The sequence below is a fragment of the Colletotrichum tamarilloi genome (assembly GCF_030869305.1).
Source record: "Colletotrichum tamarilloi strain Tom-12 chromosome Unknown Scaffold_24.1, whole genome shotgun sequence".
NCBI classification, from domain to species: Eukaryota; Fungi; Ascomycota; class Sordariomycetes; order Glomerellales; family Glomerellaceae; genus Colletotrichum; species Colletotrichum tamarilloi.
Window position 1 is genome coordinate 194,065 of NW_026849407.1, and position 21,281 is coordinate 215,345.

General features: G+C 57.3%; 5 protein-coding genes across 5 annotated transcripts; 4 read left to right on the forward strand and 1 right to left on the reverse strand.

Annotated features, from left to right (window-relative positions):
• Window positions 1-1,724: 1,724 nt before the first annotated feature.
• CTAM01_07620 (translation elongation factor aEF-2) lies at window positions 1,725-7,513 on the forward strand (the record flags this gene model as incomplete). The annotated part of the gene is made up of 6 exons (XM_060523642.1): window positions 1,725-1,732; window positions 1,989-4,494; window positions 4,767-4,873; window positions 5,225-5,346; window positions 5,404-5,979; window positions 6,162-7,513. The coding sequence occupies 6 exons, from the start codon at window positions 1,725-1,727 to the stop codon at window positions 7,511-7,513; spliced, it is 4,671 nt and encodes a 1,556-aa protein (XP_060381696.1).
• A 1,877-nt stretch (window positions 7,514-9,390) lies between these two features.
• Window positions 9,391-11,976, forward strand: CTAM01_07621 (uncharacterized protein; the record flags this gene model as incomplete). The annotated part of the gene is made up of 1 exon (XM_060523643.1): window positions 9,391-11,976. One exon carries the CDS (start codon window positions 9,391-9,393, stop codon window positions 11,974-11,976), a length of 2,586 nt encoding a protein of 861 aa, XP_060381697.1.
• A 1,857-nt stretch (window positions 11,977-13,833) lies between these two features.
• On the forward strand, window positions 13,834-14,869 carry CTAM01_07622 (cutinase; the record flags this gene model as incomplete). The annotated part of the gene is made up of 2 exons (XM_060523644.1): window positions 13,834-14,236; window positions 14,289-14,869. The coding sequence occupies 2 exons, from the start codon at window positions 13,834-13,836 to the stop codon at window positions 14,867-14,869; spliced, it is 984 nt and encodes a 327-aa protein (XP_060381698.1).
• A 219-nt stretch (window positions 14,870-15,088) lies between these two features.
• CTAM01_07623 (pentatricopeptide repeat domain-containing protein) lies at window positions 15,089-18,688 on the reverse strand (the record flags this gene model as incomplete). Its single annotated transcript, XM_060523645.1, has 1 exon — window positions 15,089-18,688. One exon carries the CDS (start codon window positions 18,686-18,688, stop codon window positions 15,089-15,091), a length of 3,600 nt encoding a protein of 1,199 aa, XP_060381699.1.
• Window positions 18,689-19,299: 611 nt separating this feature from the next.
• CTAM01_07624 (signal recognition particle protein) lies at window positions 19,300-21,241 on the forward strand (the record flags this gene model as incomplete). Its single annotated transcript, XM_060523646.1, has 3 exons — window positions 19,300-19,490; window positions 19,540-20,658; window positions 20,704-21,241. 3 exons carry the CDS (start codon window positions 19,300-19,302, stop codon window positions 21,239-21,241), a joined length of 1,848 nt encoding a protein of 615 aa, XP_060381700.1.
• Window positions 21,242-21,281: the final 40 nt, after the last annotated feature.

Below are 21,281 nucleotides of genomic sequence, written 5' to 3' on the forward strand. Positions count from 1 at the left end.
GTAAATAAGCATCCTGACGAAAGATAAGTAGAGAGGCGAGGTTTGCTTTGACGGGACGAGCCAGACCGATATATGGTTCGCGGCTTTGGATGCCGGTGAGTCGTGGTCCGGTCGGGAAGTGGCAGTCGCAGGTGTGGGTACCATGACGGCGTCCCGATTAGGCTGACCGAGAATCTGCACATCAGCCAGTCCGGCCGGGTGTCTGATCTTCCGCCACCCCGGATGATTTGGTCTACCGTCTCACTGCGGGCAGAGTAGGTAAGCTTTGTAGGGAGGATTCATGGCCAACGCCGACTCCGTCATTGGGTGCTGAAGAGCCCAATTCGCAGCCATGCCGTCTACGCGGGGCGGGTTTGAAAGCGGTGATGGTTGATCTCACCATCTTTGCGGTGCACCAGGGTGGGCTGGCTTTGGGTACAGTGCAGTGCACGGTAGAGGCCAAGCGAGGCGGGGTAGTTTTGATTGTTTAGATAAGCAGGGAGAGCTCTTTTCCCTCAGACCTCTTGAGCTGAGCTTACAGTAGAGTTTCTTCACTCACTTGCGAGTACCATGGAATGCTTAGCTAAGGTAAGATAGCTTTGAAGCAGTGGCCGTGTGCCTTGGCCTGACGGAAGGGAGCTTTGTCTAATTCAAACAAGGCGTGTGTCAAATGAGCGTCCAGCTCGAATGGGAGAGCAGTTGAGACGACCTAACTGGGGGTGTTTGGGGGTGTACTGCGCAAGTGGTGAGGTACCGATTCTGGTGCGAGGAGGAGAGGGTTACTGCCCTTTCCCTCGCATAAGGAAGGCACCTGGCACACTGCCCCTCCTTGCACAGACCGGCCGGGTGAAGTGCCCCGAGTAGAGGTCTGGAGCAAATACTTGCTGCGTTTCCTAGTGTGCAAGGTGCTGACGAAAGGCTGGAAGGCTGTTGCTGAGGCACCCCATACCTTCCTTGCCTTGCAAAAGATAATACTGTATGCGTACTGCGGCAGAGGTGACAAGCAGTCAAAGTGAGTGGCGCCACGGTTGTTAGTGAGAGAAGAGGCTACAGGTCTGGGAATAACGAAGTGATAAAGGTGAAGGTGGATCATTGGATGGGATCCAGAGGGCGAGAGGTACGTCCACAGTGCGTAAGAAGAGGGGCAGGAAGGAGACGCCCCATGTGAGGTGTGCCGTGCCTGCCCAAATGCTTTGCAGATGCTGTGGTTGGAGAGGGGAAGGGCGAAAAAACCAGGAAGGAGGGACCTCGAGAGTGGCGGGGTTTTTTTTTCTCTCACACTCTTTTTTTGCTGGTGCCCCACCTACCTTACCCATTTTTTCCCTTCCGGCGGGCCAGTCAGTCACTAACTTTTTTTTTTCACCTTTCCCTCGGGGCAACCGCCTGCCTCACACGGCCAAGGCAAGGCGAGGACGCACCGGTTCCCTTTTTTTTCCATTCCTTCCCCCTCCCACCTGTTTACCCTTCTACCCCCCCCATCCCATTCACCTCTTTTCGACGATAAAAGAATCGGTAGAGGAGCTCATCAGTTCCCCTGTCGTTTCCTGGAACCGTCGACTTTTCAACCTTTCGAGGCAACCCTCACATCTTCATCTGTCTTCCTTCATTCTCTCCCAGCAGAGAAAAGGATTCAGCACTCTGTGAGCGCGGGGCAGATTCTTCAACCCCGCTTCGCCCAACTTCGACTCTACACATCCCACCCGACACAGAAATTTCAAAGAGCTCGCTGAGCCACCGCCGTCAAGATGGTCAAGTAAGTTCATCAGAACCCATCTTACTCTAGTCTCGGGCATAAGCAACATCACGACATGTCTCTTCATCATCATCATCAACACCATCATGGAGCAATGCCTGCACACTTTGCCGCATCGTTGCAGCAAAGCTTTGCTGAGCGCCCATCTCTACCCCGCCCCTCACCTCACCTTACTTTGACCTTCTCCCCTCACTCTCCTTCGGAGTTAAGCTCCCACACACAGCCAAACACCATACTAACCATGCTCTCACCACAGCTTCACCGTCGAGGAGATCCGTGGGCTCATGGACAAGCCCACCAACGTCCGTAACATGTCCGTCATTGCCCACGTCGATCACGGAAAGTCCACCCTCACCGACTCCCTTCTCTCCAAGGCCGGTATCATCTCCACCGCCAAGGCCGGAGACGCGAGAGCCACGGATACCCGTGCCGACGAGCAGGAGCGTGGTATTACCATCAAGTCTACCGCCATCTCCCTGTACCACAACGTCGACCCCGACGATGTCAAGGACATTGTTGGCCAGAAGACCGACGGCACCGACTTCCTCATCAACCTGATCGACTCCCCCGGTCACGTTGATTTCTCTTCCGAAGTCACTGCTGCTCTCCGTGTCACTGACGGTGCTCTCGTCGTCGTCGACACCGTCGAGGGTGTCTGCGTCCAGACCGAGACTGTCCTGCGTCAGGCCCTCGGTGAGCGCATCAAGCCCGTCGTCATCATCAACAAGGTCGACCGTGCTCTTCTCGAGCTTCAGGTCTCCAAGGAGGACCTTTACCAGTCCTTCTCCCGTACCATCGAGTCCGTCAACGTCATCATCTCCACCTACTTTGACAAGTCGCTCGGTGACGTCCAGGTCTACCCTGACAAGGGTACCATCGCCTTCGGTTCCGGTCTTCACGGCTGGGCCTTCACCATCCGCCAGTTCGCCGTCCGCTACGCCAAGAAGTTTGGTGTCGACCGCAACAAGATGATGGAGCGTCTCTGGGGCGACAACTACTTCAACCCCCACACCAAGAAGTGGACCAACAAGAGCACCCACGAGGGCAAGCAGCTCGAGCGTGCCTTCAACCAGTTCATCTTGGACCCCATCTTCAAGATCTTCTCCGCCGTCATGAACTTCAAGAAGGAGGAGGTCGCCACCCTTCTCCAGAAGCTCGACCTCAAGCTCCCCGTTGAGGACCGCGAGAAGGAGGGCAAGCAGCTCCTCAAGGCCGTCATGCGCACTTTCCTCCCCGCCGCCGACGCCCTTCTCGAGATGATGATTCTCCACCTCCCCTCCCCCGTCACCGCCCAGAAGTACCGTGCCGAGACTCTGTACGAGGGTCCCCCCGACGATGAGGCCGCCATTGCCATCCGCGACTGCGATGCCAAGGGTCCCCTCATGCTCTACGTCTCCAAGATGGTTCCCACCTCCGACAAGGGTCGCTTCTACGCTTTCGGTCGTGTCTTCGCCGGTACCGTCAAGTCCGGTATCAAGGTCCGCATCCAGGGCCCCAACTACACCCCCGGCAAGAAGGAGGATCTCTTCATCAAGGCTATCCAGCGTACCGTCCTCATGATGGGTGGCAAGGTCGAGGCCATCGACGACATGCCTGCCGGTAACATTGTCGGTCTCGTTGGTATTGACCAGTTCCTCCTCAAGTCTGGTACCCTCACCACCTCCGACACCGCCCACAACCTCAAGGTCATGAAGTTCTCCGTCTCCCCCGTCGTCCAGCGCTCCGTCCAGGTCAAGAACGCCCAGGATCTCCCCAAGCTCGTCGAGGGTCTCAAGCGTCTCTCCAAGTCCGACCCCTGTGTCCTGACCATGACCTCCGAGTCTGGTGAGCACATTGTCGCCGGTGCCGGTGAGCTCCACTTGGAGATTTGCCTGAACGATCTCATGAACGACCACGCCGGTGTTCCCCTCATCATCTCCGACCCCGTCGTCCAGTACCGTGAGACCGTTGTTGGCAAGTCCAGCATCACCGCTCTCTCCAAGTCTCCCAACAAGCACAACCGTATCTACATGATCGCTGAGCCCATCGACGAGGAGCTCTCCAAGGAGATCGAGGCTGGCAAGATCAGCCCCCGTGACGATTTCAAGGCCCGCGCCCGTGTCCTCGCTGACGACTTCGGCTGGGATGTCACTGACGCCCGTAAGATCTGGACCTTCGGCCCCGACACCACCGGTGCCAACTTGCTCGTCGACCAGACCAAGGCCGTCCAGTACCTCAACGAAATCAAGGACTCCGTCGTCTCTGGTTTCCAGTGGGCCACCCGCGAGGGTCCCGTTGCCGAGGAGCCCATGCGTTCCGTCCGCTGGAACATCATGGATGTCACCCTCCACGCCGATGCCATTCACCGTGGTGGTGGCCAGATCATCCCCACCTCCCGCCGTGTCCTGTACGCCGCCGCCCTTCTCGCCGAGCCCGCTCTCCTCGAGCCCGTCTTCTTGGTCGAGATCCAGGTGCCCGAGCAGGCCATGGGTGGTGTCTACGGTGTCCTTACCCGCAGACGTGGTCACGTCTTCGGTGAGGAGCAGCGCCCCGGTACTCCCCTGTTCACCATCAAGGCCTACCTGCCCGTCATGGAGTCCTTCGGCTTCAACAGTGACCTGCGCCAGGCCACCTCCGGACAGGCCTTCCCCCAGTCCGTCTTTGACCACTGGCAGCCCCTGCCCGGTGGCTCTCCTCTGGACGGCACCTCCAAGGTCGGCCAGATCGTCCAGGAGATGCGTAAGCGCAAGGGTCTCAAGGTTGAGGTTCCCGGTGTTGAGAACGTGAGTTTCCCTAACAAACCTCCATGACTGATCAATGCTAACGAATCGCAGTACTACGACAAGTTGTAAACGCCTTTCCCACGGGTTAATAGAAAATGGCGTTGTGCCTTTTTGGGCATTTATGACGAACTGGGTTTGGTGGATGATATCAAAAATTATGACCCCGTTCTTTCCATAGCTTTCGCGTAGTCTCAAATGAAGACAAGTTCAATATGTAAATGCTGCATTGTGCCTGTACTGTGATGAAGTAACACGAGTCTGTTGAATCTCAGATCGCCGTGCCATATCCTCCCGAGACAAGACTGAGATCTGCAGCGGGCAACGGCAGCGGGCAGCAGCAGCGACGCCGACCCTCGCATGGATCCCACTTAGGTTTAAAGTGGGTCGTCTTAGCGAGCTCTGCAAATAAAAGCTTTCAGCCTCGTTCCGACAAAGCTCCTTCTCGCAACAACCTCTCATTTCTGGGCAAATTTTTGTTTGTTCGCGTGGCTTCCCGCCGAGCAACAACAATGACTCCAACCTGTCCATACATTACTTGAGTATCAGACTTATTGATACGTCAACCCTTTTGTTCTTCAATCCCATGACCTGGCGCGACCCTGACTGCGACGACCATGTTTCTAGCAGAGGAGGATGCGCCCTTGCTCAGGACGTGGCTCCTGAGCAAGCTGCCTGAAGTGTTCGTCTCTCTGCCAGCTGCCTCGTAATTGCTCTTGCTGACCACTCCCAGATCCGATACAGAGACGGACATCTTGGCCGACTATGTCCTTGCTCTTCTCGCCTCGCAGGAAGGCGACGCTGCGCACATTCGTGCGGCATGCGAAAGCGAATTGCCGCAGTTCCTCAACACAGGTTAGTGTGATAACAATGACGACGCGTTCAAGCTCTCGCTAACAAACCGTACCACAGACACCGCGCCGGAATTCGTTGACGAGCTGTTTCGCGTCATTGAGTACAAGTCGTTTCTCCCGGGCGCGCCTCCCCCGCCCAAGAGGTTGACAGAGGCAGACAATCGCTCGGCGGCTTCGGAGTTTCCGTCTCAGGGTGGTTCGCGAAAGCGCTCATTCAATGAGAGGAGCGACGCCGGCGCTTCGGGCGATCGGGACGCGGGCTTCGAGGAGCGCGCTTACAAGCAACCTCGCCGGAGTCAGTGGGACTCGACGGCTCCGGGTGCTGGAGGGTACTCTGCGCAGCCGTTCCCTGCCGATGGCTCGTTCCAGCTGTCGGCTACGGCGGCGCCGTACGACCCAAACTTCCCGCGAGGAGCACCAACTGGCCCCCAGAACTGGCGCGGGATGCCTCAGATGCCACCGGCCTATCCTCAGGGCGCCGCCCCGCCTCAAGGGCCACGAAGAAATAGGCAGAAATGCCGCGACTTCGCGACCAAGGGGTACTGCGCTCGGGGAAGCTCATGCCAGTATGACCACGGCGTCGAGCCCATCTGGTTGCCGCCTAGCGGTCCTAGTGGTCCTCAGAAATTCGATGGTGAGTTCAACATCTTTTCTGTCCATCACTCCCAACCCGTAGCATGATGAGTAATCCATCAGAGCATTCGTGCGATGACTTTACAAAAAATTTATAAGGTTGACTACTGAAAGCTACACATTCTTTACCATTTTTTTTATTGAACATCGTTGGACGAGTCTTAGACTGACATAATGGCACAGACTTTGATCCCCGAGACGCGGCCATGATGATGTCGCAAAACTTCCAACAAATGCAGCAGCTCATGGAGGCATTCAACGCTGAGCGATCCAGTCGCGAGGGCCGCAAGAACCGCCGTGCTACTAGAGGCAAACGGCGTCAGATCAGAGCCTCCTTTTCCGCTGAAGGCCCTGTTGAGGATACCACGAAGACGACAATCGTCGTGGAGAACATACCCGAGGAGTACCTGTCTGAGGAGGAAGTCCGCAAGTTCTTCTCCGAGTTTGGCGATATTCAAGAGGTCTCGCTGCAGCCTCACAAGCGGCTCGCAACTGTCACGTATGACACGTGGGATGCTGCCAATGCGGCGTACCGGTCTCCCAAGGTCATCTTTGACAACCGCTTCGTCAGAGTGTTTTGGTTCGTGGAAGAGAGCGAGCAGGCTGCCGCACGCGCTGCTGCCAATGGCGAAGACCCAGACGCTGAGCCGGAGATTGATCTTGAGGAGTTTATGAAGAAGCAAGAAGAGGCCCAGCGGCAGCACGAGGAAAAAGCGCAAAAGAAGGCAGAGCTAGACAAGCAACGCCAAGAACTGGAGCAGCGGCAACGCGAGCTTCTCGCCCAGCACCGCGAGGTTCAGCAGAAGCTTCAAGCTAAGTTGGCCTCGAAGAACGGCGATGGAGGGGAGAATGGAGAAGAGGGCTCGTTGAATTCGGCGCTTCGCGCGCAGCTCGCGGCTCTCGAAGACGAGGCTAAGCTCCTGGGTCTCGACCCGAGCGCGACGGATGAACCGTCCAACTCGTGGCATGCGAGCTATCGCGGACGGGGTCGCGGCAGAGGCGGCTTCGTCCCGCGTGGCCGTGGCTACGCTCCTCGAGGAAGAGGATCATACCGCGGCGGGTACCAAGGCGATGTCCACGTCGCCTACGCCGCGTACTCGCTCGACAACCGTCCTCGGACTGTGTCCGTCACGGGTGTGGACTTTACTTCGTCTGAGAAGGACGAGGTGCTTCGGCAATATTTGCTTGCTGTCGGTGAATTCACAGGCATCAACACCACCCCGTCCAAGACCGAAGTCACCTTCAAGGACCGCAAGACGGCTGAGAAGTTCTTTTACGGTCTCCCCAAGCAGGAGATCCCGGGCATCGACGGCCAACTCGAGCTGTCGTGGGTCGCCACGCCCCTGGCCCCCGTCAAGACTGTTGAGAATGGCGCATCGTCAAAGACCCAGGGCACGTCTGACCATGATATGGCCATGGGCAACGCCGCACCTAATGGATCGTCGGCGGCACGTGACCTGATGGAGCAGCAGCCGGAACAGCAGCGGGATATGGACTATGATGTTGCGGATGACGATGACTGGGGAGTTGAGTAGGGGGTGCTCGTCGTATGGAAGAGAGCAGAGGATGAAGTAGACTACAGTGTTACCTGTATACGTTCCAAGTAGTAGGATGCAGGTTTGGGACGAGGATTCGTCTCACGACATTGTCTCAACGGACACTAAAGCGACACGTTACCGCAAGAATTGATACCAGAATTTGATACCCCCAAGGCGAACTCTATGTCGTATGCGTGATGTTAATTGGTGAGGGCCCTTTAGTGATGTCGCAGTCGTCGTCAGGAGCCGTGATTTCTTGGTGAAGGGTTTTCGAGTAACGACTTTTGAAGTCTTACAGCTGCTAACTCTCAGTATTCCGCTAGAATACTTTTGACGTGGTGTTCTACGTACGAGCTGAGAGGGTTAATCAGCGCGAAATCGGCGGTGAGCAGGTCGTGAGAGTTTGACGGGTTGTGATAACTCTACCATAATGAGAGCTGCCTGAGGACTTTATCAGAGTATAAATGACAAGCTACCAGCTAAGATCTGTTTGATCACTGGGTCTTGAGTACTCCGTACCACTCACTCTAACCCATCTTCTATGAAGCCCATCGTCACTAATGTGAGAGGTGATAAGGTCTAGAGCGGGGCCAAGGGTCCGAAACCTGTCCCGGCATTTGGCTAAGCTTGGAATGCATGCTCTGAAAGGATACGAAAGCGGGAAACGTAAAAACCCAGGAACAGGATTCATGGCAGACGCATAGAGTCAAGGCATGGGTTGAGTTTAAGAAAACAAGACTCTGCCTACTGTTTCAGCCATTGAATTGATCAACATTATTTGGTCAGCGTCGTAACGAAAACGATGTTTCCCCTCTCTGTCTCTCCTCTTTCTGTTCTGCTTATACGGGAACTAGAAACTATCCTTTGGTCGTCTGTGGCTTGCACCATAGTTGAGAAGGTTATCTTTTATTTCATGGCTACAGCGGATGTCGGGCATGAATAAGACGCACGGCAGGACACCGACGCAAACGTGAATCGCATCGCGCGAGTGGGACGACGCCAGCGCAGAACAAGGGTGGATCTGACGACGGATAAGGGGTCGATGAGGGACGATGTTGGTCCTGGTGGGTTCTCTGGCGGATGCATGAAGCAAGGGTCGGCATATCGGTCCAAGAAACTCAAGTGACGGTCCATTGACGGAGTGAATCGCTCACCGGACTGGCAGAGCGAGGATGGCCGTTGCTCGCTAAAGTTGGAGACTTGGGGCAGCTGACCACCTGCCCTAGAGGTTCCCCCCTCCCCCCCCAGGCCCTTACCTGACCTGCCTTAGCACGCTTGCGGGCCTGCGCTGCACTGGTGTGCTGGGGCCCGCCTCTGCCAGCCCCGACGAACGACAGCTGCATGTTCCCTCCAGCAGTACGGAGTAGTACTCAGGTGGTTAGCTCACTCGGATGGATTGCATTGCATGTCACTGACCGCAACTCCAACCTCTTCATTCTCTGTCTCTATATTTACGGATACTTTTACCTTCTTGTCCTACCGTCGTTAGTGCAGTCCTGTCTCTCTTCTTAGACAGCCTCATTTCTCGTACAACGCCAGTGAAGCACGCCAGAACCACCGGTACCCTTGCTTGACTCAGAACCTAAGATACTTACTGATAGTACCTTACGGCCAGGGGTGCGCTTTATGACGTCTTACCGGGTCCCGTTTGTTAAAGAATAATTAACCTGGTGACTAACACCACGAAACCAAAATCACCCGACAAAGACGCACCACCTTTTCCTCCATACAACCCACAACTACAACTACAAACCAACAAGCAGAGCAGACGACGCGGGAGGCATGATCGGCTTCCTCTCGACCGCCGCCAACATTGCGAACCCGACTCCAGATCTGGACCACAGCCGTGCTGTGGTTCAGACCTCGACCAAACCATGCCCATCTTCCAGGACGATCTCGAACACCACCAGCACCTCTTATCATCCATAGCCGAGCACAGAGCGGCCGCCGCGCCAGAAACACCGCAAGCAGTTCCGCCCATACCACAACACCGACCGTCGCCCATGCGAAGACTCTCTGAAGAGAGCATACGAACCGAGCTATGCGAAGGTCCCGTTATCGAGAGCCCGACGAGGCCGTCAACACCCGAGACCGACACCGACACCGATGCTGCCGCCGCAGTTACCTCTGACAGGGCTGAGCTGATTGAACGGCTGAAGCGCGGGGAGAGCCCGACCTGGATCCCGAACCGCCGTGTCGCATCACCCAGGACCGATCTGGTGGCTCACAACATCACCAAGCTCGAGTCGCTCTTCAACAACCTGCCCCGCCCGAGCACGCCCAAGAGTCCCCGGCCGCCCGCGAGCTCGTCCAACAACAGCCTCTTGCCGCCGGCGAGCATCACCCCGGACAGAGCAGCCGCCGACGGCTCGCGAGAGGACGATGAGCGGCTGCGCGAAGGGTTGAGCATACAGAGGCCGCGGTCTGCTCTGCACAGCGGCGACTTCACAGAGGACCACCAGCCGAGGCCGCGGTCGCGGTCGCGGCAGCAGCAGGAGCAGGAGACGACACAGGAGGAGACGACGCATGGCGCAACCAACAAGTTCTTGGCGTCGCGCAGTTCATGGCTCGCAACGTCACCACCGCGGGACTTTTCCCCGTTTCAGTTCGAGACGAGGTTGCCGTTTCCGGCGACGAATGACGACTACCGATCCGTCCCGTCCTCCTTGTCCTCCTCATTCTCGTCTAGCTTCGTCTACAAGCCGCCGACGAGCCCGCTGGTCCAGTCCGAGAGCAACGACCAGCTCGACCTGTCTGCGCCGCTCAACAGCATCGCCATTACCGGGGGCTCACCGAGTTTCGCGGGCCCTTTGCGGCGACACACGTTGAACTCGGTCACATCGTCCCCCTTTGCGTTCCCCTCGCCCAGGCAGTCCTCGCACCGGGGCACAGCGGCGCTGCCGTACCAGGCGCACCAGCCGCGGCGCTCCCTCACGTCGATCCCGCAGGTGCCACTCCCTGGGGCCGCCTCGTCGCCGCAGACGCCCGCGGCGTTTCTGAGACCCAGGCGGCCGTCGTTCAACTCGGACACCTCCCCCTTGCAGCACGCCTCCATGGTCGGGTCGTACGAGGAGAGCATCCTCCGCGGCCGCATGTCCACGACCCCGTCCAAGCCGCTCGACTTTCTTGCGCAGATTGGCGTGCTGGGGCTAGGCAAGTGCAAATCCAGTCTGCGGTGTCCCGCCCATGTGACGTTGCCGTTTCCTGCCGTGTTTTACAGCTACGGGGGAGCTTCGCAAGGGCGTGTGCGGTCGGAAGACGGCCCCAGCCCGTACGTCGGCCAGATTGACCTGGAAAACGGTCTACCCAACCCCGAGGAGGGACAGCGGTCCAAGAGGAAAATGCAAAGCCGGTACGTCGAGAAGAAGATTGCCGAAGACGACGTCCTCATGGCGGATGGGCCCGTGGACGGGTCCTCGGATCGTGCCGCACAGCGGGCCAGACGGAGATCGGCGTCTCCGAGAGCTCCGCCGGGCGGGAGTTATCGCATCCCCGAAAAGGGGCAGATCCAAATCGTCATCAAGAACCCCAACAAGACGGCGGTGAAGCTATTCCTGGTGCCCTACGACCTGGCCGGTATGGAACCCGGGACCAAGACGTTTATCCGGCAGCGAAGTTACTCCGCGGGTCCCATTATGGAGACGAATACGCCCGGGTTAGAGGACGCACCCGGTGCCGCCGCCGCCGCCGCCGCCGACCGCCCGATCCTGCGATACCTCGTGCACCTCCACATCTGCTGCCCGTCCAAGGGGCGCTTCTACCTCTACAAGAGCGTCCGCATCGTCTTTGCCAACCGCGTCCCCGACGGGAAAGAAAAGCTCCGAAACGAGACGACGAACCCGGAGCCGCGGTTCACGCCCTACAAGCCCATCCGCGTGATGCACCCGCCCATGTCGAACAGCCACAGCGGACCTGCGGCGACGCTCGCGGCCGAAAAGGCGTTTCGGAGGCGGAGTGCCGGGTTTCCCTTGGTTCCGTCTGCCTACCCGTACGCGGCGGATGGTGGGAGTACATCAGACGGGTTCTCGCAATCGCCGCAGGCCGCGGGGTACAGTCGGCAGTCACCGTCAACCTTTAGCTTTGGCGGGGGAAACAGTAATCAGCCCGTGGAAGCGGTGCCGTTTGCCCTTTCGGGGCGAGGGCGTGCCCGTCTGGGGAGCGACGTCAGCGACACGACAAACACGACGAGTACCACGACGCCCGGCGTCCTGTCGCCGCAGTCGGAGCAGGCGAGCAGGCCGACGACAAAGGACGGCTGGGACGCGCAGATTGCGAGGTACGAGAAGCTGAGCAAGGGGGACGTCGGGTACGGCGGCAACGCGTTCGCGCCGTCCTCTGGGCGCGGCGGGAGTCCTGGTGGCGCTGCGGAGGGGTTGCTTTCGCAGCGGCTGAGGTCTTTGGGTGTACAGAACCAGGGACAGGGGCAGCAGCAAGGCGAGATGCCTTTTGGTCGTCCGTAGTGAACGTGGTTCACTTGGAGACTTGACATCATATTGGAGCCATTTTGTACATATTTACGACACCGATTTTGGTGTTTTTACTTATTTAGCCCCGGGTTATATGGGTAAGGGTCACTAAGGGCGCTTTGTTTTATGGGAAACGGGGTATGTCATAGACGGATGGAGTTTTTGGTTATTTAGGCACGTTCCGCCGAGGGCGGCGGTGTTCATATCGAGATATCTTATGAGAGATAGTACTTACTCATCTTGGTGCGTACTTGATCAGTCGTTTGCAGTGGGTGCTGGTGATCGAATCGTAGGTGAGTCCCCGAGAGGCCGTGTCTGACATGGAAACTTTTCCATATCATTCAGCTCAAAGCCATACACTCATAAACTATGCACCTCACTCTATCAAATTCGAGATCCTCCACACGGAGTCCAGGAGATCCCGAACACATGGTAGCGACGTCCCCGGGTGGCCGGAGTACTTCACGGAAGCCATCCGCGTGTCCTACATGTAGTTCGTTCTACGGATGCCTACTATCTCTGCGCGTGGTCTTTTTGAGATCTCCCTCCCCGACGGGGTCTTGCAGCGCTCCGCCCTCCCGCCTTCCCGTCCGTCTGTCTTTTGATTTCCCGAGTGCGAAAGCGCAAGGCGGTTTTTTGTTTGCGTGCGGTCTTGGCTGTGTTTATTTAGGTGTTGACTGAGAACACACGGTTGCGGGACACGGACTTTGAGGTGGGAGGCACGGATGATGGGAGGAGATCAGGCTGGAGTGTGAAGGAAGTGAGTGGGTGATAACATAGTATACATCATATTGAGCACTCTTTCTACTCGTACCAAGGCAATCGCTTCTCTGATTAAGGTTAAGTGAATGCTACGTAAGAGATGCGCTTGAGGGATTTGATGGTTATTACTTGTAGTATTCTCCGTTTAGTATTCGTGGTCGTAATGATGATGGAGAGTGGCCGCCGAATGTGATGAGGGGGAACCCATTTTGTCACCAACTTGGCAGGATCATGAAGGTAAGAGTAGCAGAGTGAATCTAGAACGAGGATGTCAGACCACTGCAATAGATGCACTTACTTTCATGATGCCAGACATCGGGTTAATGAGGAGAGGGGTTCTTGGGGGTTATGCGCCCACTCTCATCACTCACTCACTCACTCTCACCTCCTCTTACATCCGAGCGTCGACATTTTCAAATACTTCAAATGACGGAATCCCACGCTCGACAAAGTCCGAGCGAAGCATCTCAGTGCCCTGTCATTGGCGATGAAATCTCACGAATTCGACATCAGACGGTTTCACTGCGGCATATTCTCGCCGTGAGCCCGCCGCCTGCAGCGGGGGATGCTTAGGAGTGGTGGTGGTGTGAAACGCCTTCGCCTTCGCGTTTTGCACGGGAGGGGCTGTGTCATTTTTCTTTTGGTGTTCCTTCTTTGGTGGTGAGGGAGATTCCGTCGTGGTCTGCGACTTTCTCTCACAATGCCCCCTCCTCACTTACAATGCTGTCCGAGTGAGGCGGCGTCATCTGAAGCGAGTCTGGTCGTGAGTACGCAAGGACGCAATGGGCGGCCCCCGTCGCTGAGGAGCTCACTTACATGATCCCATGTGTGTGACGCAACTCTCTCATCAACCGCCAAGGACGTTTGGACATTGCCCACGCACATGTCAAAGCTTTGAAATACCCTGAACAACCCCCCTTGACAATCGTTTGGGTCTCTGGTAACCTAGAGGTCCCTTATTCGATCCAAGGTTACCTTTTGCGGCTCTGCGGTTGACGATCACCCGAACGATCACAATCTGGGTACACCCAAACGAAACAACCTCACTTACACCACCTTGGCACGACTTACACGAACACAAGGGGCGCGATGAGGCCGTCATCCGCCCTCCTCCTCTCGTCAGCCCTGCTACACCAGCAGACCACGGCGCTGACGATACCGATACCCTCACTACACACGACACCAACACCACCGCAAAAGATCAAGGGAAACCCCTACCGCGACAGGGACCTCTCGAGTCTCCTCTCCGGCTCCTTCGAGGTCCTCGACCGCGTGCCGGGCCTGGTGGACAAAGTCGTCAACACGACGCTGCTGGTCGTGCGCGCCCTCCGCGAGACGGTCGCCGAGAACGGCATCACGCAAAACGACCTCGACACGGCCCTCGGCATCAACGGCACGACGGGCATGCCGCTCCCGCTCCCGGGGAACACCACCCGCGCCGTGACGTGTCCGGACGTGGCCGTCCTCTTTGCCCGGGGGACCAACGAGCCAGGTACGCCGTCCTCCCCCTGAACGGAACGTAGTTGAGAGACTGACAAACACAGGCAACGTGGGCTTCCTCACCGGGCCCCCCTTCTTCGACGCCCTCCGCACCTACATGAACGGCACAGGCTCCATCGCAATCCAAGGCGTAAACTCCTACCCGGCCGACCCGCCAGGCTTCTTCGCAGGCGGCTCCGCCACGGGCGCTGCCTTCGCCACGCAGGTCGCCTCCCGCACACTCTCCGCCTGCCCAGACACCCGCCTCACGGTGTCGGGCTACTCCCAGGGTTCGCAGGTGGCCCGCCTCGCAGTGGCGCAGTTGCCGCCCGACCAGCGCGCGCGGCTGTCGAGCGTCGTGCTGTTTGGCGACCCGTTGGGCGGGAAAGCCATTGACGGGGTCGATCCGACCAAGTTGCTCGTCGTGTGCCACACGGGGGATAATATCTGCCAGGGGGGCAACTTCATCTTCAACCCGCATCTCGATTATAGCCTCGACGCGCCGACGGCCGCGCTGTTTGTGATGCAGAGGAGTAAGCTTGGGCTTGCGAGCCGCGATGCGCTGAACGAGGGCATGGGGGACACCATGGTGGGCACCGTCCAAGGGATCATGCACTCTCCAAAGGACGGGATAGCGAGTGATTAACGGGTTGTGGCTTATTGTAGTTTTCAACGAAGATTAGACCAAAGCTAATAAACAAAAGTTGTATTGTCACATCTATCGTCATCCCCGTCGAGGAGGATGTCAAAACCTCTCCAAGAAATCATCGCTGCAATTAAATGCCTTCTAAACAACACACTCATGTCTGGTCTAATAAGTCTTGTACAAGATATCTCTGTTGATACACGCCGCGTCCCCATAGGGTCAGTCGGACACTGCCGACGAACCCTGGGGCCGCAGGCCATCGATAGTAATTCCACCCGTAGTCATTGATGAATGCTCAGGCTGTTGCGCCGACGATGTGGTCTCAGGTTGAGAGCCAGCATCTTCCACGCGAGGCACCGACGACGACGACGAACCCTGAGTCCGCAGGCCGTCGATAGTCACTCCGCTCGTGATTATCAGTGAAGCCTCGGGCGCTTGCGCTGACGATGATGGATCCTGAGGAAGGGAGGGCACCAATGACATCCGGGTCCGCAGACCGTCAATCGTGACACCGCCCATGGTAAACGATGAAGACTCCGTCTGCGAGCCAAGAATGCCTCCCTCATCCACTATCGAGAGCACCTCTTCGGCCCGCGCCTCCACGAACCTCTTTTGGGTGCCATAGAGCTCCTTTTCGATACCTACGCCCGTGTACACCATTCTCCTGAGTGCATCCTCCAGGCGCGGACACAGCTCCTTAAAGGTGTTGAATTTTCGCGCCGCCTCGCCCGACCACATGGCTGTGCGTCGCAGCTCATGGTATTCCTTGGACAGGAGGATGATGGTGTACGATGTCGGGCGTAGCACTTGCGAAGAGCTCTGAACGCGACGCGTCACGAGCGGTAGGTTCCTCTTGACTTGCGCGCGTATGCGATTCTGCTGCCAGCCCGTCCATCTCAGCATCAGGTACTCCTCGCATACCTTGCAGGCGTCCATCCAAGCTCCCGTGCGGGCGAGGCCCTGGACCAGAAGGTTAAAGGCCTGGCGCTCCAACATGAAGCCCGACACAAGTAGCTTCTCAAAGCCCCTCTTCAGTCGCGTCCTGCTCTGTAGCTCCACACATACCTGTGTAAAGGTCTCAAATGGCTTGGAAAGACGGTAACGGTGCCGCGGCAGAACTGCTCTGCGATTACCCCCCCATTCGGCTGGACGAGCAATGGCCAAGACCCTGTCATATATTTGTCTCCACGTTGCCAGAGCCTCTTCGTACTTCTTGTTGGATGCATCCTCCTTCATCGTATAGTATAGCCACTCGACAGGAGTTTCATTGTTGACGGAACTGGTCGTGGCTGCAGTGTTGTCCCTCTGTAGCTGTTGGAGTTCTCTGACGGCGTCGTAATCGCGATACGCAGCGAAGAGCCGGATGGCCTCATCAAGCAAAACGCGCAGGCGGTGCAAGGAATCGGCGCGCCGTATTGAGGAGCCACTCCGTTCATGGCCCGCTTTGTTGGCCAGCTCCCGAATATATGTCATCAGCTCCTCCATGCCGTCAACGTTGTTTTCATCTTGATTGTAAGCAAACAACTGCTGCTTGATCATGATCCGGGCCTGGGCAATGCGACCCTTGACCGACTTTGTCTTGTATCGTCGCAACTGCTTCGTTACCTTGCGAGCTAGGCCCAAATGGCGATCGTCCAGGGCAGCCTGCACGACGGTCTCAAAATGGTCTGGAACCACTTTGAACGATTTCTCAAAGGCAGCCGAACGCAGCAGCCTGTACGCCATTTGTGTTTGCCCGCAGCGGACCAAGGCGCGGAGCAGCTGTGTATGGGTTTCGGGCGTCCACTTGACGCCTTGCTTCGCCATGGCCTCCAAGTCACGAGCGACAGCAGGCAGATTGCGGCGATTCGCTTGAGACCGCAAAAGAGCGTTCCAAAGGATGCCGTGGTCGCCCGGAACGTTGTTGGCGTGCGCATCGAGACAAACTGACAACATGGCTCTCGTCCGGTCATGCCAAGAGTAGGCCCGGATGACCCTCTCAAGCATGGTGGCGTCCGGCTCGATGCCCAGCGATTTCGCTCTCTCGAGAAGCTGCAAGGTCTTTGCAATGTCTCCGTCTGTCGAAGAGGTGGACATGATGGTAGCAAAAGAATACTTGTCGGGTGATACGTTCTCGCAGAGCTCTTCAAACACCGACATGGCGAGGTCGTAGTTCGCACAGGCGCTCTTGAGAAGCTGATTCCAGCTTTCGGTATTTGGTATCACGCCATGCTTTTCTATCATCTCGTCAAAGAATCGACGTGCGCTCTTGTAGTCCTGGAGGTTCGCATAGGCGTTGATGACGTAATTGAATGTTTCTGGCTCCCGAAGGACGTGGCGGTGACGGTAGGCGCCGACATAGTTGTCCCACAAACGCTCCAGAGACTTGACGTCGCCCCGTGATGCGTAGTACTTGAGGAACTTCCTGAACCCCCAACGGTCCAGTCCCCCGTAGCTGGTATGGTAGTCTTCGTAGACCTGCTCGAGGCCCGCGACATTGTCTGGGTAAAAGATATCAAACATGCCATGGAGAATTCTCCAGTGTGGTCTCACCTTGGGAAATGACCGGTACACACGGTACACCTTGGCCAATCCCTCTTGTTGTCCTCGTGCCATGGCTTCCGAGAGATAAATGTTGAACCACTTGCTCTGGTCCTTTTCGATGAGTTTGAGCAGAGGCAATGCTTCTTTGGGCTTGCATGGTTGCTGGATTGCACGCCTGACCGCCTTGTTGAGCAAGATTCTGAGTCTCTGCGCTACTTCTGGTTCTTGCGCTTCGACCTCCTTGGCGAAGCTCATGGCAAGGGCCCCGAGGTTGGGAGTTGCTGCAAGCTGCGTCAACTTTCCGCAGTTGATGCCTTTGGCGAGGTACACCGTGTGATACGATGACCAAACCCGACTGACGGTTTTCCAATCGCCCTTTGCAAAGAAATGACCCAGCAGCTCGTCCAGACCGCACACGAAAGCCTTTTCGTCCAGCGCCGTGTGGTATAGCCGCAACGCTTCGGTCTCTCGACCCAGGCGTAGATATGCCGTGACAACTGATGTCAAGGCCAATGTGGTCCACTGACTGTCGTCGATTTGGGGGAACAAGAGAACGACCCTTCGCGCATCGATCACATTGGCGGACCGATACAGGTATTCAATGATCTCGGGCCGAAACTCTGGTTTCAGACTCGGCTCCAACTGCGAGTAGAGCTGCCATATGGACCCAAAGTACTCCGTGTCTTTGTCGGCCATCAGCTCCCTCATCAGTTGCGGCCGCGACCCGGCGCCGGCGTATGACGGACCGCTATGCGTGTCATGCGAGCTGGTTATGTCGTAGTCATCTTCTTCGTCTTCCTCTTCGAACTCGACTTCCTCGGCCGGATCTACATCTTTCTGGTATTCGTACCGCTGGTCTTGCACAGCAGATTCGTCTCCCCAGTTCGTTGACAATGCCCCTGGCGAGTCAGAGTCTTTTGTGGAAGTCGCAACCGTGGAAGAGGTGAATGGTCTGGACCGCCGTGGAAGCCGTCGAATGGACGCCAGGTGATCGTGAGGAAGGCCTGGAGAGGCTCTGCGTAAGAAGGAGGCGGTTCCGCTGGGGTAGAGAAAGTCGAGAAGAAAGGTCGAGGCGGCGAGGGTTTCGGGAGGCGTTGGCGGCGGATCGGAGTAGGTGAGTTGCTCGGTAGCATGGAAACGCGCAGCCAGCAAGTAGCTGGAGATATCTATGGCCGCGGCGCCATGCTGCCAGAAGCCGGTGTACAACCTGCGCTGGCTTCTAAGTTGTCGCACGGCGGATGGAAGAGCATGAAGACTGGTACATGATTCCAGGGTCGCCGCCGTTCTCTCCAGCATTGGGATTGAAGCTGTCACCAACACGGTACGTATCGATCATGTATGGCGGACATCAAACGCACTCGGGCACATGCTGGTCGTGGGTGTCGTTGGTGTTGTCGCGCAATGTCGAAAAAGTTTTGGGTGGAGTCGCGAAATCGAAGACGTCGTCGACCGACCGAGGTGTTGCCCGAGCTGAGCTAAGCTAGATTGGCCTACGCAGGGTATCTCAATGAGGGTATCGATTGGGAAAGATCTCCCAGTGACGACTTATGATCTATTCTGCAAATGCGAACAAAGGGCCCGCCGGAAAGTATGCACGATGCCTTCAAAGAGCGCTGTATCAGTCCATAATCCACCTACCATCATGGACTTTTTCGGGGAGCTTCAACCAATGACATGGCGTTGATGGGAACATCTTCAACCCGGCGTCCGCCCCAGCTTACCTAATGACCGAAGGTGTGCAGTCAGGAGGTTAGTGACACACCCCAAATTTTGACATTGAAGCAGAGGACACTGGTGAGCCCCACCAATCCCCCGCGCAGCGCAGAGGTCGATTCGACATCATCCCGTCCCCTTTGGTGTGGCCTGTCGCGATTCTGCCTCCCCGTCGAACGGACGAACCCACAGCGATGGATATCACAAAGTTTGTCGTCTCTGGCCGCGATGCGGCTCTCCTTTACGGAGACTACGCAACCTACCAGACCCAGCTGTCCAAGAAGCTGCTCAACAGCCGCAAGAAGCTCAACATCGCCACCAAGAATCGCGGAAAGTTTAGCAAGAAGGGTGAGGTTGGTGTCTCGCAAATTGCCGAGAACCACGAGTATGTCGACACATGCAAGGACGAGGGGATGTTGACTGACACTGTCTAGATATGTCCACCTCCTCCTTCTCACGAGCGAGCGTGCCTGGGCCAATGCCATGGCCATCAAGGCATCGCACGCCTCGGATGCCAAAGGCATGACCGGCAAGACGAGATCCCACATAGTCTCCCGACTCCAAAAAGCAACAAAGGCGGCCGAACTCCTCGCCGAGCTTCTCTCCCAACCCGAGGCTGGCGCATCACAAAACGACAAGCTCGAATCCCGGGCCTACGCCGCCCACATCCGCGGCGCCGCCCAGTTTGAGAACCAGCACTGGGAGCCCTCCCTGCGAAGCTATGCCGTATCGCGCATCATCTACAGCGCCATGGCAACGACCACCAAAGGCGACATCTTCAAGGACCTCCTCTCTGATACCATCGATCCCTCGATCCGCTACGCCGCATACCAGCTGAAGACGCCGCGCACGATACCCGTTCCCGCCATCGCCAGACGAGCGTTCCCCCAATCCGATACGGCCCTCGTTCAGCAGATCAACGAGCTCGACCCCAATGTGTTGAAGCAGGTGGACGCCGAGGCCAGCAAGGGCGGCGAGGAGAACGCACCCAGGGCACTCACCTGGCGCTCTCGCGACGTCAAGATCGAGGACGCCGCCATCTCTCTGGCGTGGGGCAGAGCAGAGGAAGCCAAGACGAAGCTCTCCGAGACATGGCCGTCCCTCGTTGATGCCGACCCCAGGGACGTGGCTGCCGCGTATGATGACATCCTCGAGGCGACGCAGGATGCCGCCGATGCCACAAAAGAAGCGATCGACGAGCTGCGAGGCGAGGGCGTTTCCCAGAGCGACTCCCGCATGCAGAGCCTGCAGATTACCAGAACGGCGGTCAACTACGAGATGATTAGCTGGCGAATCGGTCGCAACCGCGTCTTGACGGGCAACGACGATGGCCTGGTGGAGAGATACCAGTCGGCTCGCAAGTCCAAGAAGGCAGACAAGATTGCCAAGGAACAGACCCCCGGACGCAAGGCGGCAAAGCTGAAGGAACTCGTCGCTCTGTACGAAGGTACCCTGCAGAGTCTCGAGGCTGCGAGGGAGTTGCCCGGCGTGGCCAACGACGAGGAGCTCGCCGACCAGCTGGAGGCTTTTACCGAGTACTTTCAAGCTCTGAAGTGAGTTGATATCACCGGTTTAGTTATCTCATACTAACAACACAGGTTTCTCTCTATTGCCCGCTCCCACGCCATCATCGGCAACACCGTCAACGCGCTGGCCCTCATCAAGCACGCCACTAGCGAAGCCCAGGAAGCCGCCTCGACCCTCACCAAGGGCTCCCAACCGCACCCCAACGCCCCGCGCAGCATCGACGTGTCCGCCGCGGACGCAAAGGCCCTGGCAACCTACCTCCAAGGCGAACTACAGCGCCACCGCGCTCTCGTCCACCTCTCGAACCTGCTCAAGGAGTCGGCGGCCTCCAACGAGGACGACGCCCAGAAGCTGCCCCTGATTGAGCGGCTGCGCGAGTACCCCTCCAGCGAGATCGACCTCCAGAACATTGTCAGTGTCCCGCCTAAGCTGTCCGCCATCCCCGTCAAGCCCATCTTCCTCGACGTGGCGTGGAACTACATTGATTACCCGGGCAAGGAGCCGCAGGAGCCCGTTGCCAAGGCGCCACCCAGCCAGGCCGCACCTGCGGCACAGAGCGGCGAGAAGCCGCAGGCACAGAAGAGAGGATGGTTTGGTTTTGGTAGATAAAAGTAGTCAATTAATCGGGCGAGAGCCTTTATCACGTCCA